The sequence below is a fragment of the Somniosus microcephalus genome, chromosome 3, assembly GCF_052327205.1.
Source record: "Somniosus microcephalus isolate GS21.2 chromosome 3, FLI_Smic_1.0, whole genome shotgun sequence".
NCBI lineage: Eukaryota > Metazoa > Chordata > Chondrichthyes > Squaliformes > Somniosidae > Somniosus > Somniosus microcephalus.
In genome coordinates, this window is record NC_140989.1 from 94894815 (window position 1) to 94915259 (window position 20445).

Here is a 20445-nt window from a genome sequence, read left to right on the forward strand (position 1 = left end):
CACACCCAGATTGAGGCAACGTGAACTCTCACTGCTGCCACCCTATCTGCATCAGCCAGGATCACCCCGGGCCCTTCCAGTACCACACGAGGCCAGGAATCAGTGGAGCAGTCGATTCTGGCAGATGCTCCGAGCCGGTCCCCTCAGAGAGCCAGTGTGTCGTCCGACCATGGTGCAGGTGTCCTCTCTCGGCAGGTGAGCATTGCTCATGCCACTGCTGGAACGTCTACAGTGCAGCTGCCACCACCTGCAGTGCACACTGCTTCCAGCCATGCCCAGTTCAAGCAGCCAGCTTCGGCGCCCTCCAAGCCCAGAGGTCGTCCAGGCCGTCCCTCAGGGGCTTCTGCGCTTCCAGACAGTCAGCAGGCGTCCCCCAGCCTTGACGCCGCCACTGGGGTTCAATTACGTAGGAGCTGCAGGGAGGGAAGGGGCCGACTGCGAAAGAGAAGTCGGTCTCCATCAAGGGGCCAGCAGTAGAGGGAGGTGCTGAGACGTTTCTTTCTCCAAATTCAAGGACGCCCTCACCTGTTGTGATTGTTTGTGATGGTTTGTTTAGTTTTGCAGCTTTGCCAGAGAGTTAACTGTTATTTTGTTAGTTATGGTTTCTGTTGACATGACGTTGTTATGCTGGAAGGAAGCACTTTTTTGACAATAAAGAATTTTTTAAATTTACAATGGTAATCGTAACTATTTACACTCATGGTGGCCTTCATAGGCTTTGTACGAGCCGAAGTGCGCAGTACGAATGACACCCATCATTCCGTCAGAGGGGCCTAGAACCGAGACCTTATGAGCCTCTGACGAACGGCCCTTCCAGTTTCAGGAGCCCTCCCATCTTCCTCCTCCTCCTCCTCCTCGTCCGCATGCTCCTCCTCCTCCTCCTCGTCCGCCTGCTCTTCCTCCTCCTCCTCGTCCGCCTGCTCTGCTGGACCTTGAGGGTCGGCTGGCATTGGCTGGGTTCGTCGAATGGCCAAGTTGTGGAGCATGCAGCAGACGACGACGATGCGACCCACTTGCTCCGGTGAGTACTGCAGGGCTCCCCCCGAATGGTCTAGACAGCGGAAACGCTGTTTGAGCACACCAATAGTGCGCTCCACAATGTTCTTGGTCGCCTGATGGCTGCTGTTGTAAAGCTCTTCTGCCGGGGTGGCGGGCAAACGGAGTGGGGTCATGAGCCATGGGCAGAGAGGATAGCCCTTGTCGCCAAGAAGCCAGCCTCGTGGGTGAGCTGGACCCTCAAAAAGGTCAGAAACTGAGGTCTGCCGCAGGATGAACGCACCGTGGCTGCTCTCAGGGAATTGTGCGTTGACTGCCATGATCATCTGGCGGTGGTCACACACCAGCTGGACATTGAGGGAGTGGAACCCCTTGCGGTTGCGGAACTCCTCCGGATTCTGTAATGGCGCCCGCAAAGCCACGTGTGTGCAATCAATGGCCCCCTGCACCATGGGGAAGTCCGCAATAGCAGCGAAGCCCTGCGCGCGCTCCGCCTGCTTCTCCAGGGTCACAGGGAAGGTGATTAATTGATGCCTCCTTCTTTAGAGGGCAGCTGTCACTTGCTGGATGCAACAATGCACTGCAAATTGTGATATATTCGCGATGTCCCCAGTGGCTGACTGAAAGGATCCGCTGGCGTAAAAGTTCAGGGCAACAGTCACTTTGACGGCCACCGACAGAGAGCTCCTGCACCGTAGATGCGGCTGCAGATCTTCAGCAAGCAGGTGGCAAAGCTCAGTCACAACCTCCTTACCGAATCTGAGCCTTCGCAGACACTGCTCCTCCGACATGGTAAGGTATGACACCTGCTGCCTGAAAACCCTCGCAGCGTATCGTCGGATTGGGCGACCTCCATTGCCCCTCCTCCTTCTGGCCAATCCCAGCCCTCCCTCCCGCCGTCTCTGTGCCCCTTCCAAGTGTCCGGCCATGAGGACGTTCCCCTCCAAAGCAGCTCCCATTGCTATGCCAGACGGGCAACACGCAGTAATGTCTAGCGCTCCAACTGCTCCGGAGAGGGCTGCAGGTCCCAAGTCTCCGAAGGCTAAATCCGAAAAATTCTGTGCAACAGTAGTTCACCAACTCTCTCCAGCAACACTCAGAATGACCAGGCCAAGTGGCTGCAGCTTTTATACTAGAGCTGTCCCCTTTAAATAGCGCCCCCCCGACTCCAAGAAGGGCCTGGGAACGTTCCATCCAACTGTCACTAATAGCGCCAGGTGGAAAGGTTCCGGGCGCCACCGAATATTCGGTCAGGGGCGCCAAAAAGGCGTTGCACACTGAAATGACGTCATGATCTGCCTGCGCATGCAGGCACGCGCTAAGAGTTAGCGCAGGCGCTAAATAGATGCTCAATATGGGAGGTGGCGCTATCTTCACTGCGCCCGCCCGAACATTGGGTAACGCCCCAATTCTCGGGCTCTTTAGGTGCTAATCGCTGGCGCAAACAACCGAATTTCTAGGCCATAAGGTTTAATCAGCATTTTAAAAGAGACATACTGTAGTAGATGATCCAGGCTTAAGGAAATTCTGGATCACATTTGAGAAACCTATTCAAGAAAATGCAGTGGAGGAAATCTGCTGGTGACAATATACAGTAATAGGATACAGTTTTCTTTTCAGTGTGGCAAGAGGACAGTGTTTTTAATGATCACACTGAAAGAGTAGTTCTCTTTCTACTTACATATACTGTCTTTGCTCCACGTGGAACAGATCCTTACTCTCCATGCTCTGTTCCAACAATGACTTGTTGTGCAGCATTAATGTCTGGATCTGGTCTAGCAAATGTCGGTTTTCTTCCTCAAGATTCCCTTTTAATTGGCTCAGGAGCTGCATGAAAACCAAAATATGGTGTAGCACAACATGTTTGCAAATTATAGGGTAAAAATTCTCAGAGACATATCCCTTCAACACACACAAAAGCTATGATTAAGGCTAAATAAGAAAATAACAGTTATATTATGGCCGTAAAAAACCTCCCAATTCCAAAGTGACAAAACGTCAACCAAGAGATACCATCTGAATTCTTGTCTAAAGATAATGGCCCAGAAATTCGTGAGTACGCATGGGGTACTCACCCGTAAGCCCAATGGAAGTGCCGGTTTTGTGCATTCACTGCGCATGTGCGGGAAACCGGCACTTCCGTTCCCCTGAAAGAAGGGGTTGAGAGGTAGAACGTGTGCGCAGGAGAGGCAGCGTGTGCACATCGAACTTACGTTTTTTTTCCAGGTTTCTCCAGGAGGGTAAGTCTCCAGGAGTGTTACACTTTTAAAAAGCAGGCGTAAGGCCTGCTTTTTACAAGGTAAGTGGTGAATTCATTAAAATGAAAACATTTTTTCCACAGCTTTATTATTTTTAAATACTTTAAAGAAAGGTAAGTTTATTTTTAGCCCCATTAGAAAATGTAATTAATTTTTTCAAAAATTTAAATTGTTTAAAATAGTTATTTCATGTAATTTATAGTTATTTTAAAAATGTGATTTAAAAAAAAAAATGTATTTGAAGATTTAGTGATGTTTTGGGGCTTATAGTATTTATAGGTTTGACAGGTCTTCCTGTCAAACTTATGAATGAAGCATTCCCTGCTACCATTGGCTCTCCATGGCCCATGTGATCCCAGGGGACGCATTGAACTAACTGCAGCCCTGGGATATGCAAGCACTGCGCACCGGCAGTTGGAGGAGGCCCAGGATCGGAATCCCACGCGGGCCCACAGCTCAACGGCCGGCGCGGTAGGTAAGTGCAGGTCGGGGGCTTGCACCCGTGGGAAGCCCCCGACCCGAATTTCTGGGCCAATAGCTCAAAAACTGAATACAGAACCGTGAAAAATTGGCTGTTTACTTTTACTGGAAATCAATTTACATGCACTGCTTGCATTGCTGCAGAAAAAACACCCAAAGTACTTTTTTTTTGGGAGGGGGTTGTGCGAGGTCAACTAAAACATACAATCATTCTCTTTAATGGCCTCAATGGGCAAATTAACAGGCATTTAGAAAAGGTCAGACTGTTGTTTAGTGCTGTGATAGCTGAATGATAAAACTAACTGTCTTTTTTCTGAGCCCTCTTCTGATGCCATAGTGATGACTATGAGAGAGGTCGCTGTGGGAGAGAAACCCCCCAAAATCTTTAAGCGCTGTTCTGTCCAAATTTGTTTGGCAATTTACCAGGATGTTTTCCACTTTCAGAAACTTTGGGTGTCAGCACTCTCGCCTGAGCCAGAAAGTCATGGGTTAAAGCCCCACTCCAGAGACTTGAGCGCATAATTCAGGGCAACTCCAGTGCAGTACTGAGGGAGTGCTGCACTGTGTCGGAGGTGCTGTCTTTTGGATAAGACGTTAAACCAATCTGCCCTTTCAGGTGGATGTAAAAAATCCCATGACACTCTTTGAAAAAGAACAGGGGAGTTCTCCTGGTGCCCTGACCAATATTTATACAACACTGAATGGGTGCAGAACATTTTGCAGGGGGAAGGCGAATAGCCAGCAGTCGTGGTCTGTGTTGGAACCAATAACGTAGGTAGGAAAAGAATCAAGGTCCAACAGACAGAGTTTCAGGAGTTACGGAGGAAGTTAAAGAGCAGCACCTCTAAGGTAGCAATATCTGGATTACTCCCAGTGCCATCTGCTAGTGAGTATAGGAGCAGTAAGATAAGACAGGTTAACACGTGGCTGGAGAAATGGTGTAGGAGCGAGGGCTTTAGATTCCTGGGGTATTGGGACCAGTTCTGGGGGAGAAGGGACCTGTACAAGATGGACGGGTTGCACCTCAACAGGGCTGGGACCAATGTCCTGACAGGGAGGTGAACTAGCGCTGTGCGAGAGGGTTTAAACTAATTTGGCAGGGGCAGGGGTACCAGGATGAAGCATTAGAGAGGCGATACAAAGTGCACAGAGGACTGGGAGAGACAAACAGCGTTAGAATAAAGAGCAGTTCAGAAATAGGAGGGATCAGACGGGGAACAGGGGGAACTGTGAGGCAGACTAAGATGGATTTAGAAGGAGTCTAAAAAGTGGGTTAAACAAAGTGAGAGGAAATCCTAATAAAAATGAGTTAAACTGTCTGTATAGCAATACACACAGTGTCCATAATAAAACAGGATCAAATGTGGCCGAAACAGTGGCTGTGCATAAGATAGTTAATATTCTGAATGATTACTCCCTAGAATTAACACATAGCTAAAGGGCTGGTGTAGGAAAGAGCGGTTCCTTTTCGTGGGACACTGGCACCAGTTCTAGGACAAGAAGGAGCTGTACCGATGGGACGGGCTCCACCTGAACCGGGATGGGACCCGTATCCTAGCGGAAAGGGTAAATAGGGAAGTGGCAAAGGCTTTAAACTAGTAAGATGGGGGAAGGGCTCTACAAGAAATGTAACCAGCCTAAATATAAATAAAACAGGAAAAGAGAGCATAGGAAATAAAATAAGGGAGGACATTCATGGCAAGGGAATAAATAGCATTATAGAACAGAAGGCTAAAAAGATGGTTAAACATAAAGTGAGAGGAAATCCTATTAAAAATGAGTTAAACTGTCTGTACAGCAATGCACACAGTGTCCATAATAAAACAGGGGAGCTGGAGGCATCATACGTTGCGAGGAACCAGACATAGTAGGGATTACTGAGACATGGCTACAGAAAAATCAGGACTGGGATTTAACATTGCAGGGTATAACATATTTAGAAAAGATAGGGAGGAAAAAAGGGGAGGTGGAGTAGCTGTACTTATTAGGGATAACATAATGGCAGTAGAAAAAAGTGACACAGCTATCAGCAAGACAGAAATAGGATCCATATGGATAGAGATAAAAGATAATAAAGGATCAATCACACTAACAGGCGTAGTCTACAGACCACCTAATAGTGGAAGGGAGGTGGAGGAAGAAATATGCAGACAAATTAGGGAAATGAGTAAAAAAACATGGAATAATAATCATGGGGATTTCAACTACCCCGATATTAATTGGACAGAAGAGGTAGGTAAAGGGGATAAGGGAATGGAGTTCCTACAATGGGTACAGGACTCCTTTCTAAAAAGCCCAACAAGGGAGGATTCGCTATTGGATCTAGTAATGGAGAATGAACCAGAGCAGATAAGAGAAGTAAAAGTAGGGGAACATATAGGCAATAGGGACCATAATATAATGCGCTTTATGATGATAATTGAGAAGCACATAAGTATGACAAAAACCAGGTTAATAGATTGGAGAAAAGCTGATTTTGGGGAGCTGAGAATAGAACTTGGTGAAAAAAATGGGCAACAATATTGGCAAACAACGATGTAGCACAGCAATGGGAAACATTTAAAACGGTATTCAACAGAGTGCAGGAAAAATATATTCCGCTAAAAGGAAAGAACTAAACAATAATGAGATTCCATGGATGAATAAAGCCATAAGGGAATAATTGAGGGTAAGGAAAGAAAAATACATTAAGTATATAAGCAGCAGGGGAGTGCATGATAAGGGAGAATACAAAAAGTTTAGGAGAGAAGTCAAAAATAATTAGGGAGGCAAAGAGGAACTATGAAATTAAATTATCAAGGAACATAAAACAAGTTCACGCTGTTGCATTCATTTCAGTGCCATCCATCGGCGAGGATGGCAACAGCGCACCCTGTGGAGGAGCAGGGTTATCACTGACAGCAACTTCTTGATATCCACGTTTAACTGCACATACATGGACGCCAGAAGATGCTGTCTGATTTACCCCGTTATAACAGTGAGTGCTGTTAGCCTCACCGTTATTCTTATCGCAAAATCTGTCACATTAATGAGCTGAACTTGGGTATACAATGCATAATTTCAAAGTTTGCAGGTAACAGGAAACTCAGAAATGTAGTAAACAGTGAGGAGGATAATAACAGACTTCAGGAGTACATAGACAGACTGGTAAAATAGTCAGACACATGGCAGATTATATTTAATGCAGAGAAGTGTGAAGTGATTAATTTTGGTCAGAAGAATGAGGAGAGCCAATATAAACTAAATGGTACAATTTTAAAGGGGGTGCAGGAACAGAGAGGCCTATGGGTGTATGTACACAAATCATTGAAGATGGCAGGACAAATTGAGATGGATGTTAAAATGGCATACAGGATCCTTGGCTTTATAAATAGAGGCACAGTGTACAAAAGTATTAGAATATTTTAAAGTGGTTTAAATGTTCAAGTAGCCCAGCAGGCATTGCATTTAACAGTTTAACCAGAAAGCAACATGGAAAGAAAGGGGGTAGGGATGGAATCTTGATTTTGGTGCTTGTGAACAAAGGAAGCTTAGAAACAGAGAATGCTGAAGTTCCCTTTGGCTGTAGCTCCCAGGTCAAGAGGAGACCCTTTACCTAGATAAGAAAGCTGGTTGCTTGGAGAGCCACATACCCAATATGGGAAACTACTCTCACTTGTAGGATTTGACAGCCATAAAATAACTAGTGCTTTGATAACAGTTTTTTGCACATTTCCAAGGACCACAGACTGTGTCTCTAGCCAACATAAGAGAGGCTCCCACTATCCCACAGTCCGCTAAAGCACAGCTAGGAGGATGGGATAATTTATGATTAGAAGATAAGAACAGAAGATGACGACGTGCAGCCTAAGGCAGCTGACTATAGTATAAAGTTAGAGCTTTCCCCCTTTGAAAGTTAGAATTCTTGGAACAGTTGGTAGTCCACTGCCAAATAGACAGCCTAGAGAGTCGGAAATGATAACTCCGTTGTCTAGGAACCAGGCTGTAGAACTTGCATGTCATTTTCTTGCTCGTCATTTAATATAATACTGTAGAACAGTTGTACAAGAACAATACTGTTATTAGTCAATATATATATTAAAGCTTGCTGTTTGAAACCACTCGAGTCAGAGTCACGCAGACATTATTGCTGCAGGACTAACAACCCTTTGTTGCGACAGTAACCATGGTAGAATCAATCAAATGGCTTTCAAAAAGCAAGGAAGTTATGCTAAAACTTTATAAAACACTAGTTAGGCCCCAGCAGTGGCCAATTCTGGGCAGCACACTTTAGTAAGGATGTCAAGGCTTAGAAAGGGTGCAGAGGAGATTTACAAGAATGGTACCAGGGATCCGGGACTTCAATTACGTGGAGAGACTAGAGAAACTGGGGTCATTCTCCTTAGAACAGAGAAGGTTAAGGGGAGATTTGATAGAGGTGTTCAAAATCTTGAAGGGTTTTGATAAGAGTAAATAAGGAGAAACTGTTTCCAGTGGCAGAAAGGTCGATAATCAGAGGACACAGATTTAAGGTAATTGACAAAAGAACCAGATGCGACATAAGGAATTTTTTTTACGCCGCGAGTTATGATGATCTGGAATGCACTGCCTGAAAGGGTGGTGGAAGCAGATTCAATAATAACTTTCAAAAGGGAATTGGATAAATGCCTGAAAAGGAAACATTTGCTTGGCTATGGGGAAAGAGCAGGGGAATGGGACTAATTGGATAGCTCTTTCACACACACAATGGGCTGAGTGGCCTCCTTCTGTGCTGTATTATTCTATGGTTCTATGAAATCGGGATGTTCCTCTTACCACTTTCATTTTAATAACTAATACAAATGTTAACTTCAGTTTCTGTCGAGTGAGCTTGACTAAAGGGTTTCTTAAGCCTTACCAGCAGAAAACTTAGCAGTCAGGACTCATCTGCAATAACATTCATTTTGCACTTCTCAAGTGGTTTAATTGCCACTTAACTATTAAAGTAATGGTTTATTACTTAAATGATTAACTATTAATCCTGCTCTGAATATCAATAACATAACTTGCATTTATATAACACCTTTAACGCAGTAAGATGTCCCAAGGCGCATCACAGGAGCATTATCAAACAAAATTTGACACCGAGCCACATAAGGAGATATTTGGACAGGTGACCAAAAGTTTGGTCAAAGAAGTAGGTCAGGAAATAAATTAAATAAAGCACTGAATTGCATAGCCTGATTAACTGACAACAGGCTTTGTCTGCTTTTGAAAGACAATTTTACGCTCATGTGTAATCAACTTCTGAGTTTTGAAATCAGAAACAAAGGTTAAACTACAATCCAAGATTTACAAGTTGTATGCAAACAGTGGACAGATGTCACGTGACCAAATCTCACATCTCCAGGAATAGGTCAAACCAAAGTTGGCAACCACGTGCCCGGTGCAAAATGGTACTAGGTTAAAATATAAAAGGGAGGAGAAACTAGCACTGCAATGTAAAAGCACTTTGAAAGCCAGTAACTCGTAGAAGCATGAATCCTTCAACAATTCAGCCACCTCTGATCTTTCCTTTTTGCCATCACTGCTGCCATTGCCAATTCATCCAATGAACTAGTCTTGACAAAGGGTTTCGACCCGAAACGTTGACTCTATTTCTCTTTCCACGGATGTTGCCTGGCCTGCTGAGATTTTCCAGCATTTTCTGTTGTTATTTCAGATTTCCAGCATCTGCAGTATTTTGCTATCGTACTAGCTTTTAATATATTCTGACTAAACAGCTCAACAGCTTAAATGTAACATTTTTGTGTGTGTGTGTGTGTGTCTGGCCATCTGCATTTGAGAGAGCATGGAGCCAAGAGTCTGTAAATGATAAGAGGTATCAGCTCGTGAGATCAAGCAGCAGTGGTGGGGAACCAAATAACAGTAGCCATAATGAATGCACACTGATAAAACATCACAACTCACTGATCAGCTGTCCAGTCAACTGTGATATTTAAAATCGCAGCACTGGTTTGAAATGGCAATGGTGGGAGAAGCATTTGGAAAATGTGAAGAAAAAGCAGATAACAACAACTTGCATCTGTATAGTGCCTTTAACGTAGTAAAACATTCCACGGTGCTCCATAGAAGTGCTTTCAAACAAAATGTGAGACCAAGCTACATAAGGAGATACAGGTACACTATCCCTTATCCGAAATCCTTGGGACCAGCTGAGTTTCAGTTTTCGGAATTTTTCGGATTTCAGAAGGTATTATTATAAGACTGGGAAATTTGTATTTAATATAAATTTTAAAAGTTCAGGCTACCTCTTGCGACTGTTCTGTGTCTCATTCCCCTTCCTGCTTCTCTGGAAAGCCGGACATCGGCCGACTCCTACTAAGCTGGCCCGCAAATCAGGTCGGGGGTCGGGTCGGGTGGGGGGGGGGGGGGGAGAAAAGAATATCGGACGGGCCGCGGTTTGGGTCGGGTTGGGTGGGGAGAAAAGAATATCGGACGGGCCGGGTCAGGTCGGGTGGGGGGGGCGGGAGAAAAGAATATCGGACGGGCCGCGGTTCGGTTCGGGGCGGGGGGGGGCGGGTGGGGGGAGGAGAAAAGAATATCGGACGGGCCGCTGCAGCTATCGGACGGGCCGCTTTATTGTTGGATTCACTCTCCCGGTACCTCCTTCACACTGCCCGGCTCGGCCTGCAATCTCCTACCCAGGAGGGAACACTGTGACCCTCTGCCCTGCTCAGCGTAAGTCGTGTGCCACTCTGGTCATGTCGTGCGCGCGACTTACACTGAACGAAAAAACTTTCGGTTTTTAGAGGTTTTCGGAAGTTCGGATAAAGGATAGTCTACCTGTATTAGCACTGGTGAGGTAAGTTTTAAAGAGCGTCTTAAAGGAGAGAGAGGTGGAGAGATTTCGGGAGGGAATTCCTGAACTTAGGGCCTAGGCAGGCCGCCAATGATTGAGCGATGAAAATTGGGGCTGCGTCAGAGGTTAGAATTGGAGGAGCGCAGAAACCTTGAAGGGTTATAGGGCTGGAGGAGGTTGCAGAGATAGGGAGGGGCGAGGTCATTAACGTATTTGAAAACAAGGATGAAAACTTTAAAATCGAGGCATTGCTGGACCAGGAGCCAATATAAGTCAGCAAGCACAGGGGTGATGGGTGAACAGGACTTGGTGAGAGTTAGGATACAGGCAACAAGAGTTTTGGATCAGCTCAAGTTTACGGAGGGTGCTGGCCAGGAGAGCATTGGAATGGTCATGCCCAGAGATAACAAAGGCACGGATGTGGGTTTCAGCAGCAGATGAGCTGAGGCAGAGGTGGAGAAAGGAAAATAGTACAGTTAAATGAATAAGTTTTGCTGGGAAATAGCCTGTTCACTTTTATGGCTTCCACTAGGAGTTAAGTTCAAAATTTGGACTGTGGCACTTAAGAGTTTTGGATAAAACTAGATTTTCTCACTTGCCCCCAGGTGTGTGTAAGCCACCAGTTTAGCAGCTTGGGTTGGTTGGTGGGGAGGAGGAAGAAGGAAAAGTTATGTTGACTCTGTCTATTATTCTGGATGCTCTGGGCACTGACATACTCATTTTGGCCAATATTAGACTGGTGTTTGAATCCAAAGGTTTAGCTGGTTGTTGCTGGACGATTTTATGAGAGACCCAGAAACCTCTATCTTGTAAGAATTTAAAGAGTTAATCGCTATTTGGTTTGCGAACATTCAAGTACACAGATAGAAGATCCATGAGGGATGTCGAGCTTCTGTAGGTGGACGTAATGCTGGCTGGAGCCTAACACCTACCTAGCTAAAGAAGATGACGCGCGCTACTCTGTCCAACGACTGAACGGGTAATAACCATTCAGAACTGTAAATTACTGCTATCATACACGGAAAGGTATTGATCTCTGCTGTGTATACTAATAACAGATTTACTGTAACCAATTGGTATCAAGTCCGAATCATTAAGAATTCCAACACTCTCCCCTCTCCTGCCCTTATCAGCCAAATTGGAACATGGTACAACAGATGCATCTTCAAGTAATGGGTGTTCCCTGCTCATGCTCTTGTGGTCCGAAATGACCGCAGGTGCCTCATTTCAATATTGAATTTTGTCTAAGATTTGGTATGGTTCTGCCTTCTTTAATTCAGTCATGCTACATAAGAGGGTAAAAAAACAGCTTCACCTGAGAAAACACGTTTGATCTTTCCTTGTTGGACCAGCAATGTACTGATTAAGGAAATGGCTTTCTATGCAATCCAGAAACTCTTCCCTATTTTGACCACAATCTTGTGCCTACTCCTGTCTGCTTTAAGAGAGTTAAAATACCCCATTATTACAACTTCATTATTGGAGCAAAGCTCTCTAAATTGCTTACAAATCTCAACCTTAATTTCTTGCTTACATTCTATAAAGATTGGAACTACTGTACCCCCTTTTTTTGTATTTGAAACAGATTTTACCGTTTAATTAAAAAAAAAAAATCTATTTGCAACCACATCTGTGCATGGGGAAGGTGAGTTGTATTATACCAAAGCTGTTTTTTTGGATCTCTATCACAGTCAGTTTATTATGAAAGCTTTAAGAATTTACACCCACCTCACATTGGTTGTTTAGTTTAGTGGAAGTGATATCCAACTGTTGGTACCGTTCCTTCAGTTTTGCAAACTCAGCTTCCAATCGTGTATGCTCTAGCTTGGCACCATTCAGTAAGCTTTTTAGACTTTTGTGGTCCAACTGCAAACCTTCATTCTCCTTTAACAAATGGCTGTATATTTGGTTCAATCTTCAAACAGAGAAATAAATAGTTTATTTCTTGTACAGCTGCCTTTTTGTACACTAAAGCATAAAGTAGAACACAACAAGAAAAGTCAAGGATGAGAAAGATCCTTCCTCCAAGCACCTTAATTCCCATTGTAACACTTTCTTTCTACGCACACGCACACTACTTTCCTGGCTTTATATCCTAGCACCCAGTCAGCTTTTAAATTGTTTTTGCCACATTGTCTAAACATTGAAAGTAACAAGCCCAGATCTCTTTCTAAATCTCACTATGCTAATTCAATCCAATTAATTGTATGTTTATAGCACATTTTTTCATCTAACATGCACTCATTGGACATGTGCACACGTGGAAGACATTGTAGTGTTGGAAAGAGAGGATGTTCTTGAGGGGACAAGGACAGAATCCATTTGGTTAGAGTTGAGGAGCAAAAAGGGTATGATCACGCTATTGGGAGTATTCTACAGGCTTCCAAATAGTGAGAAGGAGGTAGAGGAGCAAATCTGCAGGGAAATCGCAGAGATATGCAAGAGCTATAGAGTGGTGAAATTGGTGGGCTTTAATTACCCAAATATCGATTGGGATAATGCAAGCATAAAGGGAGAGGGGGAGGAATTTCTGAAATGTGTTCAGAAGAATTTCCTTGACCAGTATGTTCTTGGCCCAACTAGGAAGGAGGCATTGCTGGATCTGGTGCTGGGGAATGAGGTGGGCCAGATCGACCAAGTCTGTGGGAGAACACTTGAGTACGAGTGATCATCGTATCATAAGATTTAGGTTAGCAATGGATAAGAGCATGGAACAATCTAGAGTGGAACTTCTAAACTGGAATAGGGCTAACTTCAATGCAATGCGAAAGGATCTAGCCAGAGTAAAATGGAACCAAAGACTGACAGGAAAAACAGTAATGGAACAATGGGAGATCTTTAAGGAGGAAATGTTCCAAGTACAGGCTAGGTACATTCCAACAAGAGGGAAGGGTAAGGGAAACAAAGCAAGGGCTCCTTGGATGACAAGGGAGATAGAGAAGATGATGAAACAAAAAAAAGGGTGTATGATGAATGTCAGGTGAATTCTTCAAGGGAGAACCAGACCAAATTCAATAAGTTGAGAGGGGAAGTGAAGATGAAAATAAGATTGTCAAAGAGAGAATATGAGAGTAGAATGGCAGTTAACATAAAAGGGAACCGAAAAATCTTCTATCGGCATGTAAACAGTAAGCGGGTAGTAAGAGGCGGGGTGGGTCCTATTCGGGACAAAGGTGATATATGCTTAGAGGTGCAGGGCAAGGTTAGAATACGCAATTTATCGGTGTTTACTAAGGAGGTGGATGCTGACAAAATATCAGTAGAAGTGGAAAAGGTAGAAGCAATGGAAGGGGTGAAAATTGATAGACAGGATGTACTAGAGTGGATAAGTCGCCTGGTCCAGATAGCTTGCATCCCAAGTTGCTAAGGGAATTGGGGGAGGAGATAGCGGAACGACTTGCCATAATTTTCCAATCTTCCCTAGATGCGGGGGAGGTGCCCGAGGATTGGAAAGTGGCAAATGAAACACCATTGTTCAAGAAAGGGTGCAAGGACAATCCTAGTAACAACAGGCCGGTCAGTTTAACATCAGTGGTGGGTAAAGTTTTAGAAACAATAATCAAGGAAAAAAATTAACGGGCACTTGGAGAGGCTTAAGCTAATTAAGGAGAGCCAATATGGATTTGTAAAAGGCAGATTGTGTTTGACTAATCTAATTTAATTTTTTGATGAAGTAACAGGGAGGATTGATGAAGGGAATGCAATGGATGTTGTCTACATGGATTTTAGGAAGGCGTTTGACAAAGTACCACACTGAAGGCTCATGGAATAGGTGGGTCAGTGGCAGCTTGGATAATGAATTGGCTTAAGGACAGAAAACAGCAAGTTGTGGTAAATGGCTGTTCTTCAGACTGGAGGATGGTAGAGAGTGGTGTTAGAACGTAAGAACTAGGAGCAGGAATAGGCCACTTGGCCCCTCGAGCCTGCTCCGCCATTCAATAAGATCATGGCTGATCTTGGGCTCAAAACCACTTCCCTGCTGGCTCCCCATAACCCTTCACTCCCTTATCTTGTAAAAATCTGTCTATCTCCACAGCTCTCTGGGGCAGAGAATTCCACAGATTTACGACCCTCTGAGAGAAGAAATTCCTCCTCATCTCAGTTCTAAAAGGGGGACCCTTTATTCGGAAACTATGCCCCAGAGTTCTAGATTTCCCCACGAGGGGAAACATCCTCTTGCATCTACCTTGTCGAGCTCCCTCAGTATCTTATATGTTTCAATAAGATCACCTCTCATTCTTCTAAATTCCAATGAGAATAGGCCCAACCTGCTCAACCTTTCTTCATAAGTCAACCCCCTCATCTCAGGAATCAACCGTGTGAATCGTCTCTGAACTGCCTTCAATGCAAGTATATCGGCCTAGAAATTCAGTTGGGCGCCGTTTGGGGCGCCAAGCTCGCCTGGGCGCCGGAATTACTGCTGTGAGCGGAGCCACTTGCGCCATCCCGATATTCAGTTTCTGCGCCCCAAATGGAAGCGGGCCGCTACTCGAGGCTCCCCGCGCCCCGCTTGGGGCGCTCACCCTGAATATCGCCGCGCTAAGGGCCACAGCGCCACACGCTGCGGCACGGCACGCTGCGGTACTGCAGGCCTTCCTCCCACTGTTAAGGGGGAGGTGCCTGCAACAGCGCGATCCCCGCTCGCGAGTGCCGGCAAATGAGCCCGGCACCAAGGAGAAGTGCCGGGCTCTCGGGAAACAGCCGGCAATGCCGCGGGGGGGGGGGTTTTTTTTAGGAGGCCGGGGACGGAGGTGCTGGCAGGCGGCCGCCGAAAAAGCGGCCGCCCCGCACCTCCACCTTAACTTGCGCCACTACCACCACAGGTAGGCCCTGTGAACCGGTCGCGATTTGCGACCGGCGTTAAAGAGGCGGGCGCGACCAAATATGGTGATCGGGGCGGGAGCGGGGCGCTGCGCACACCGATGACGTCATCGGTGGCGGCGCAGCGCTACAGGCTAACGCCGCCATTAGCGCCCCGCTAAATATCGTGGGAGGTGTGACCAGTGGCGCTAAAGCCACTGAGTGCCCTCTTTGGGTGCTAACTGGTGGCGCAGCCCACTGAATTTCTAGGCCATCCTTCCTTAAATAAGGAGACCAAAACTGTACGCAGTACTCAAGGTGTTGTCACACCAATACCCTGTACAGTTGTAGCACTAGATTGATTCCTGGGTGTTAAATTAAACACTGATAAATGAGTCATAACGGCACAGAAGGAGGCCATTCGGCCCATCGAGTCCGTGCCGGCTCTCTGTAGAGCAATCCATTCAGTCCCGTTCCCCCACTCTATCCCCGTAGCCCTGCCAGTTTATTTCCCTCAAGTGCCTATCCAGTCTCCCCTTGAAATCATTGAGTGTGTCCACTTCCACCAATTCCGTTGGCAGCGAGTTCCAGGTTCTCACCACTCGTTGCGTAAAAACGTTTTTCCTCATATCCCCCCTGTATCTCTTGCCCAAAACCTTAAATCTGTGTCCCCTGGTCCTTGTACCATCAACTAGTCGGAACAGCCTTTCCCCGTCTAGGCTATCCAAACCCGTCATAATCTTGTACACCTCTATCAAATCACCCCGCAACCTCCTTTGCTCTAATGAAAACAAATCCAGCTTCTCCAACCTGTCCTTGTAGCTACGATCCCCCATCCCCAGAACTATTCTGGTAAATCTCCTCTGCACCCTCTCAAGTGCCTTCCTTCCTAAAGTGTGGTGATCAGAACTGGACGCAATACTCGAGTTGTGGCCTAACCAGTTCTTTATAAAGGTTCAGCATAACTTCTCTACTATTGTACTCAATACCTCTATTTATGAAGCCCAAGATCCCATATGCTTTGCTAACCACTCTCTCAATATGTCCTGCCATCTTCAGGGACCTATGCACATTAACTCCCAGGTCCCTCTGTCCCTGCACACTCTTTAAAACTGTGCCATTAAGTGTATATTGCCTCTCCCTGTTCCTTCTGCCAAAATGCATCACCTCACACTTCTCTGTATTAAATTCTATCTGCCACTTGTCTGCCCATTCTGCTAGCCTTTCTATGTGCTGCTGCAGTCGATTGGTATCATCATCACTGTTTGCCACACCCCCAAGTTTGGTGTCATCGGCAAATTTAGAAATTCTATTCTGAATTCCAATATCCAGGTCATTTATATATATCAAAAAAAGCAGTGGCCCCAGCTCTGACCTTTGTTGGTAAAGGATGGGATCAGTGCAGTGGTGAGAAGTGATATTGGCTGAGAAGATCAGGATGTAGAATCGGTTTGGGTGGAGATAAAAAATAACATGGGGAAAAAGTCTACAGGCCCCAGAACAGTAGCAATGCTATTGGACAGAGTATAAATCAACAAATAATAGAGGCCTGTAAAAAAGGTACAGTAATAATCATGGGTGATTTTAATCTCCATATTGATTGGACAAATCAAATTGGCCATGGTAGCCTTGAGGAGTTGTTCATAGAGTGCATCCGGGATGGTTTCGGTATGTATGTAATGGAACCAACCAGGGAGCAGGCTATCTTGGATCTGGTACTGTGTAATGAGGCAGAATTAATAAATGATCTCATAGTAAAGGATCCTCTAGGAAAGAGTGATCATAGCATGGTTGAATTTCAAATTCAGTTGGAGGGTGAGAAAGTTGTATCTCAAACCAGTGTCCTGATCTTAAACAAAGGCAATTACAATGGCATGAGGGCAGAACTGGCTAAAGTGGACTGGGAAAATAAACTAAAGAGTAAGACAGTTGAAATGCAGTGGCGGACATTTAAGGAGATATTTCATAACTCTCAACAAAAATATATTCCAGTGAGAAAGAAAGATTTTAAGAGAAGGGAGCACCATCTGTGGCTAACTAAGGAAGTAAAGGATGGTATCAAATTGAAAACGAAGGCATACAATGTTGCCAAGATTGGTGGGAGACCAGAGGATTGGGAAATTTTTAAAAACCAGCAAAGGATGACTAAAAAAAGAGAAGATTAATTATGAGAGTAAACTGGCAAGAAATATTAAAACAGATAGTAAGAGCTTCTACAGGTATATAAAAAGGAAGAGAGTAGCTAAAGTAAACGTTGGTCCCTTAAAGAATGAGACTAGGGAATTAATAATGGGGAACAGGGAAATGGCAGAGATTCTGAACAAATATTTTGTATCTGTCTTCATGGTAGAAGACACCAACAACATCCCAATAATGGATAATCAAGGGGCCACTGGGAGGGGGGAACTAAAGACAATCACTATCACTAAGACAATAGTACTTGGTAAAATAATGGGACTAAAAGATGACAAGTCCCCTGGACCAGGTGGCCTGCATCCCAGGGTCTTAAAAGAAGTGGCTGCAGAGATAGCGGATGCATTGGTTGCAATATACCAAAATTCCCTGGACTCTGGAGGTCCCAGCGGATTGGAAAACCGCAAATGTAACTCCCCTATTTAAGAAAAGGAGGGAGACAGAAAGCAGGAAACTATAGACCAGTTAGCCTAACATCTGTTGTTGGGAAAATGCTGGGGTCCTTCATTAAGGAAGCAGTAGCAGGGCATTTGGAAAATCATACTGCAGTCAAGCAGAGTCAGCATGGTATTATGAAAGGGAAATCATGTTTAGCAAATTTGCTGGAGTTCTTTGAGAATGTAACGAGCAGGGTGGACAAAGGTGAGCCAGTGGATGTGGTGTATTTGGATTTCCAGAAGGCATTCGATAGGGTGCCACATAAAAGGTTACTGCATAAGATAAGAGCTCTCACGGAATTGGGGGTAATATATTAGCATGGATGGATAGAGAACTGGCTAACTAACAGAAAGTCAGGATAAATGGGTCATTTTCCAGTTGGCAAATGTGGGGTGTCACAGGGATCGGTGCTGGGGCCTCAACTATTTACAATCTACATTAATGACTTGGATGAAGGGACCGAGTGTAATGTAGCCAAGTTTGCGGATGATACAAAAATGGGTGGGAAAGCAAGTTGTGCAGAGGACTCAAAGAATCTGCAAAGGGATAGAGACAGGCTAAGTGAGTGGGTAAACATTTGGCAGATGGCGTATAATGTGTGAAAGTGCGAGGTTATCCACTCTGGGAGGAAAAATAAAAAAGCAAACTATTATTTAAATGGAGAGATAACAAAACGCTACAGTTCAGAGGGTCCTGGGGGAGGGGGGGGGGGGTGGTCCTTGTGCATGAAACACAAAAAGTTAGCATGCAGGTACAGCAAGTAATCAAAAAGGGAAAATGGAATGTTGGCCTTTATTTCAAGGGGGTTGGCGTATAAAAGCAGGGAAGTCCTGCTACGAAGGTTCACTAGATTGATTTCTGGGATGAGAGAGCTGTCCTATGATGAGAGATTGTGTAGAATGGGCCTAGAATCTCTGGAGTTTAGAAGAATGAGAGGTGATCTCATTGAAACATACAAGATTCTGAAGGGGATTGACAGGGTAGATGCTGAGAGGTTGTTTCCCTTGGCTGGAGTGTCTAGAACTAGGGGGCATAGTCTCAGGATAAGGGGTAGGCTATTTAAGATCGAGATGAGGAGGAATTTCTTCACTCAGAGGGTTGTAAATCTTTGGAATTCTCTGCCCCAGAAAGCTGTGAATGGTGAGTCTTTGAGTATATTCAAGGCTGAGATAGATAGATTTTTGGACTCTAGGGGAATCAAGGGATATGGAGATCGGGCGGGAAAATGGAGTTGAGGTCGATGATCAACCATGATCTTATTGAATGGCGGAGCAGGCTCGAGGGGCCGCATGGCCTACTCTTGCTCTTATTTCTTATGTTCTTAAGAGCAGGGGAGTTCTCCTGGTGTCCTGGCAAATATTCATCCCTCAACAAATATCACTAAAAAAAACAGATTATCTGGTCACTCACATTGTTGTTTGTGGGAGCTTGCTGTGCACAAATTGGCTGCTGTGTTTCCTACATTACAACAGTGACTACACTTCAAAAGTATTTCATTCGCTGTAAATCACTTTGGAATGTCCTGAGGTTGTGAAAGGCGCTATATAAATGGAGTCTTTCTTTTCTCTCTCCTATTTTTAATTAACTTATCCATTCCATTTCTATCCATAATTCCAGTGACATTTAGTTGAATTCTAAGTCTTGCAAAAGAAATTTGTCAAAGGCTTTCTGAAATTCTAAATAAACAATATTGTAGGTAGTCTCACTATTTTATCCTCAAAGAAATCAAGGAAGTTTTGTCAGGTGCAATTTTTCGCTTCTAAATCCATTTTGGCTGTTTAATATTATGTTGTTATTATACAGATACTTCTCTAGTTACCTCTTGGGATAATCTCGATCTTTTTATTGAGATTATTAGGCTAATGACTTGCAATTGCAAATAGATCCATTTAAACACCCTTTTTTAATGTAGATACCATGCTTTCTTGCTTCCAGTCCTTCAGAACCTCAACCAGTGCCCAATGTTTCTTTCCCAACGATAGTCAGTACCCCACAAATTTCTTTCCTGGATCTCCTTCAGCACCCTGTATGTTATTTGATCCAAGTGGTTTATTGGTCTTAGATCTTTTTACTTATCTATCATACGGACTTCAAAATCCTACATATTGGATGTAGTACAAATTAGTTAAGAAATTTGTATTATCCATTTCAATATGTCTAGAAACTATGGGGGAGAAATTGGGTACATTTGCACCTCCCGTTATCACCTCCGGGGGTGATAACGGGGCGCTAACCACTCACTGCCTGGGCGCAGCGAGAATATCGCCTCCCGCTAAATTCGACAGGAGGTTTGTGGCGGCAGTATGGTGTTGCACCCCGATCTCCTTCACCCGGAGATCGTGACGTCATCGCCGTGCACATTGCCCCGGACCTGAACTTCGGTTTCGTCCCCTGCAACATTGCCGGGCGACAATACCGGCAGCTGCAGGAGGCGGTCATCGGGAGGCCAGGCGCTTCGGG

The 20445-nt window shown here is 44.9% G+C and overlaps 1 protein-coding gene across 21 annotated transcripts in view; it reads right to left on the bottom strand.

Moving 5' to 3' along the window:
- LOC147121217 (girdin-like) overlaps positions 1-20445 on the bottom strand; it is a 456789-nt gene that overhangs the window by 45174 nt on the left and 391170 nt on the right. For all 21 annotated transcript variants that reach the window (XR_015077512.1, XR_015077511.1, XR_015077513.1 and 18 more), the window contains 2 exons: positions 12283-12469; positions 2678-2823 (listed from right to left, as the gene is read on the bottom strand). Coding sequence is in view for 18 of the 21 variants with exons in the window: in XM_085981375.1 (XP_085837501.1) it covers positions 2678-2823; positions 12283-12469 (333 nt within the window). In the remaining 3 variants the exon portion in view is untranslated. The remainder of the gene's footprint in view (positions 1-2677; positions 2824-12282; positions 12470-20445) is intronic.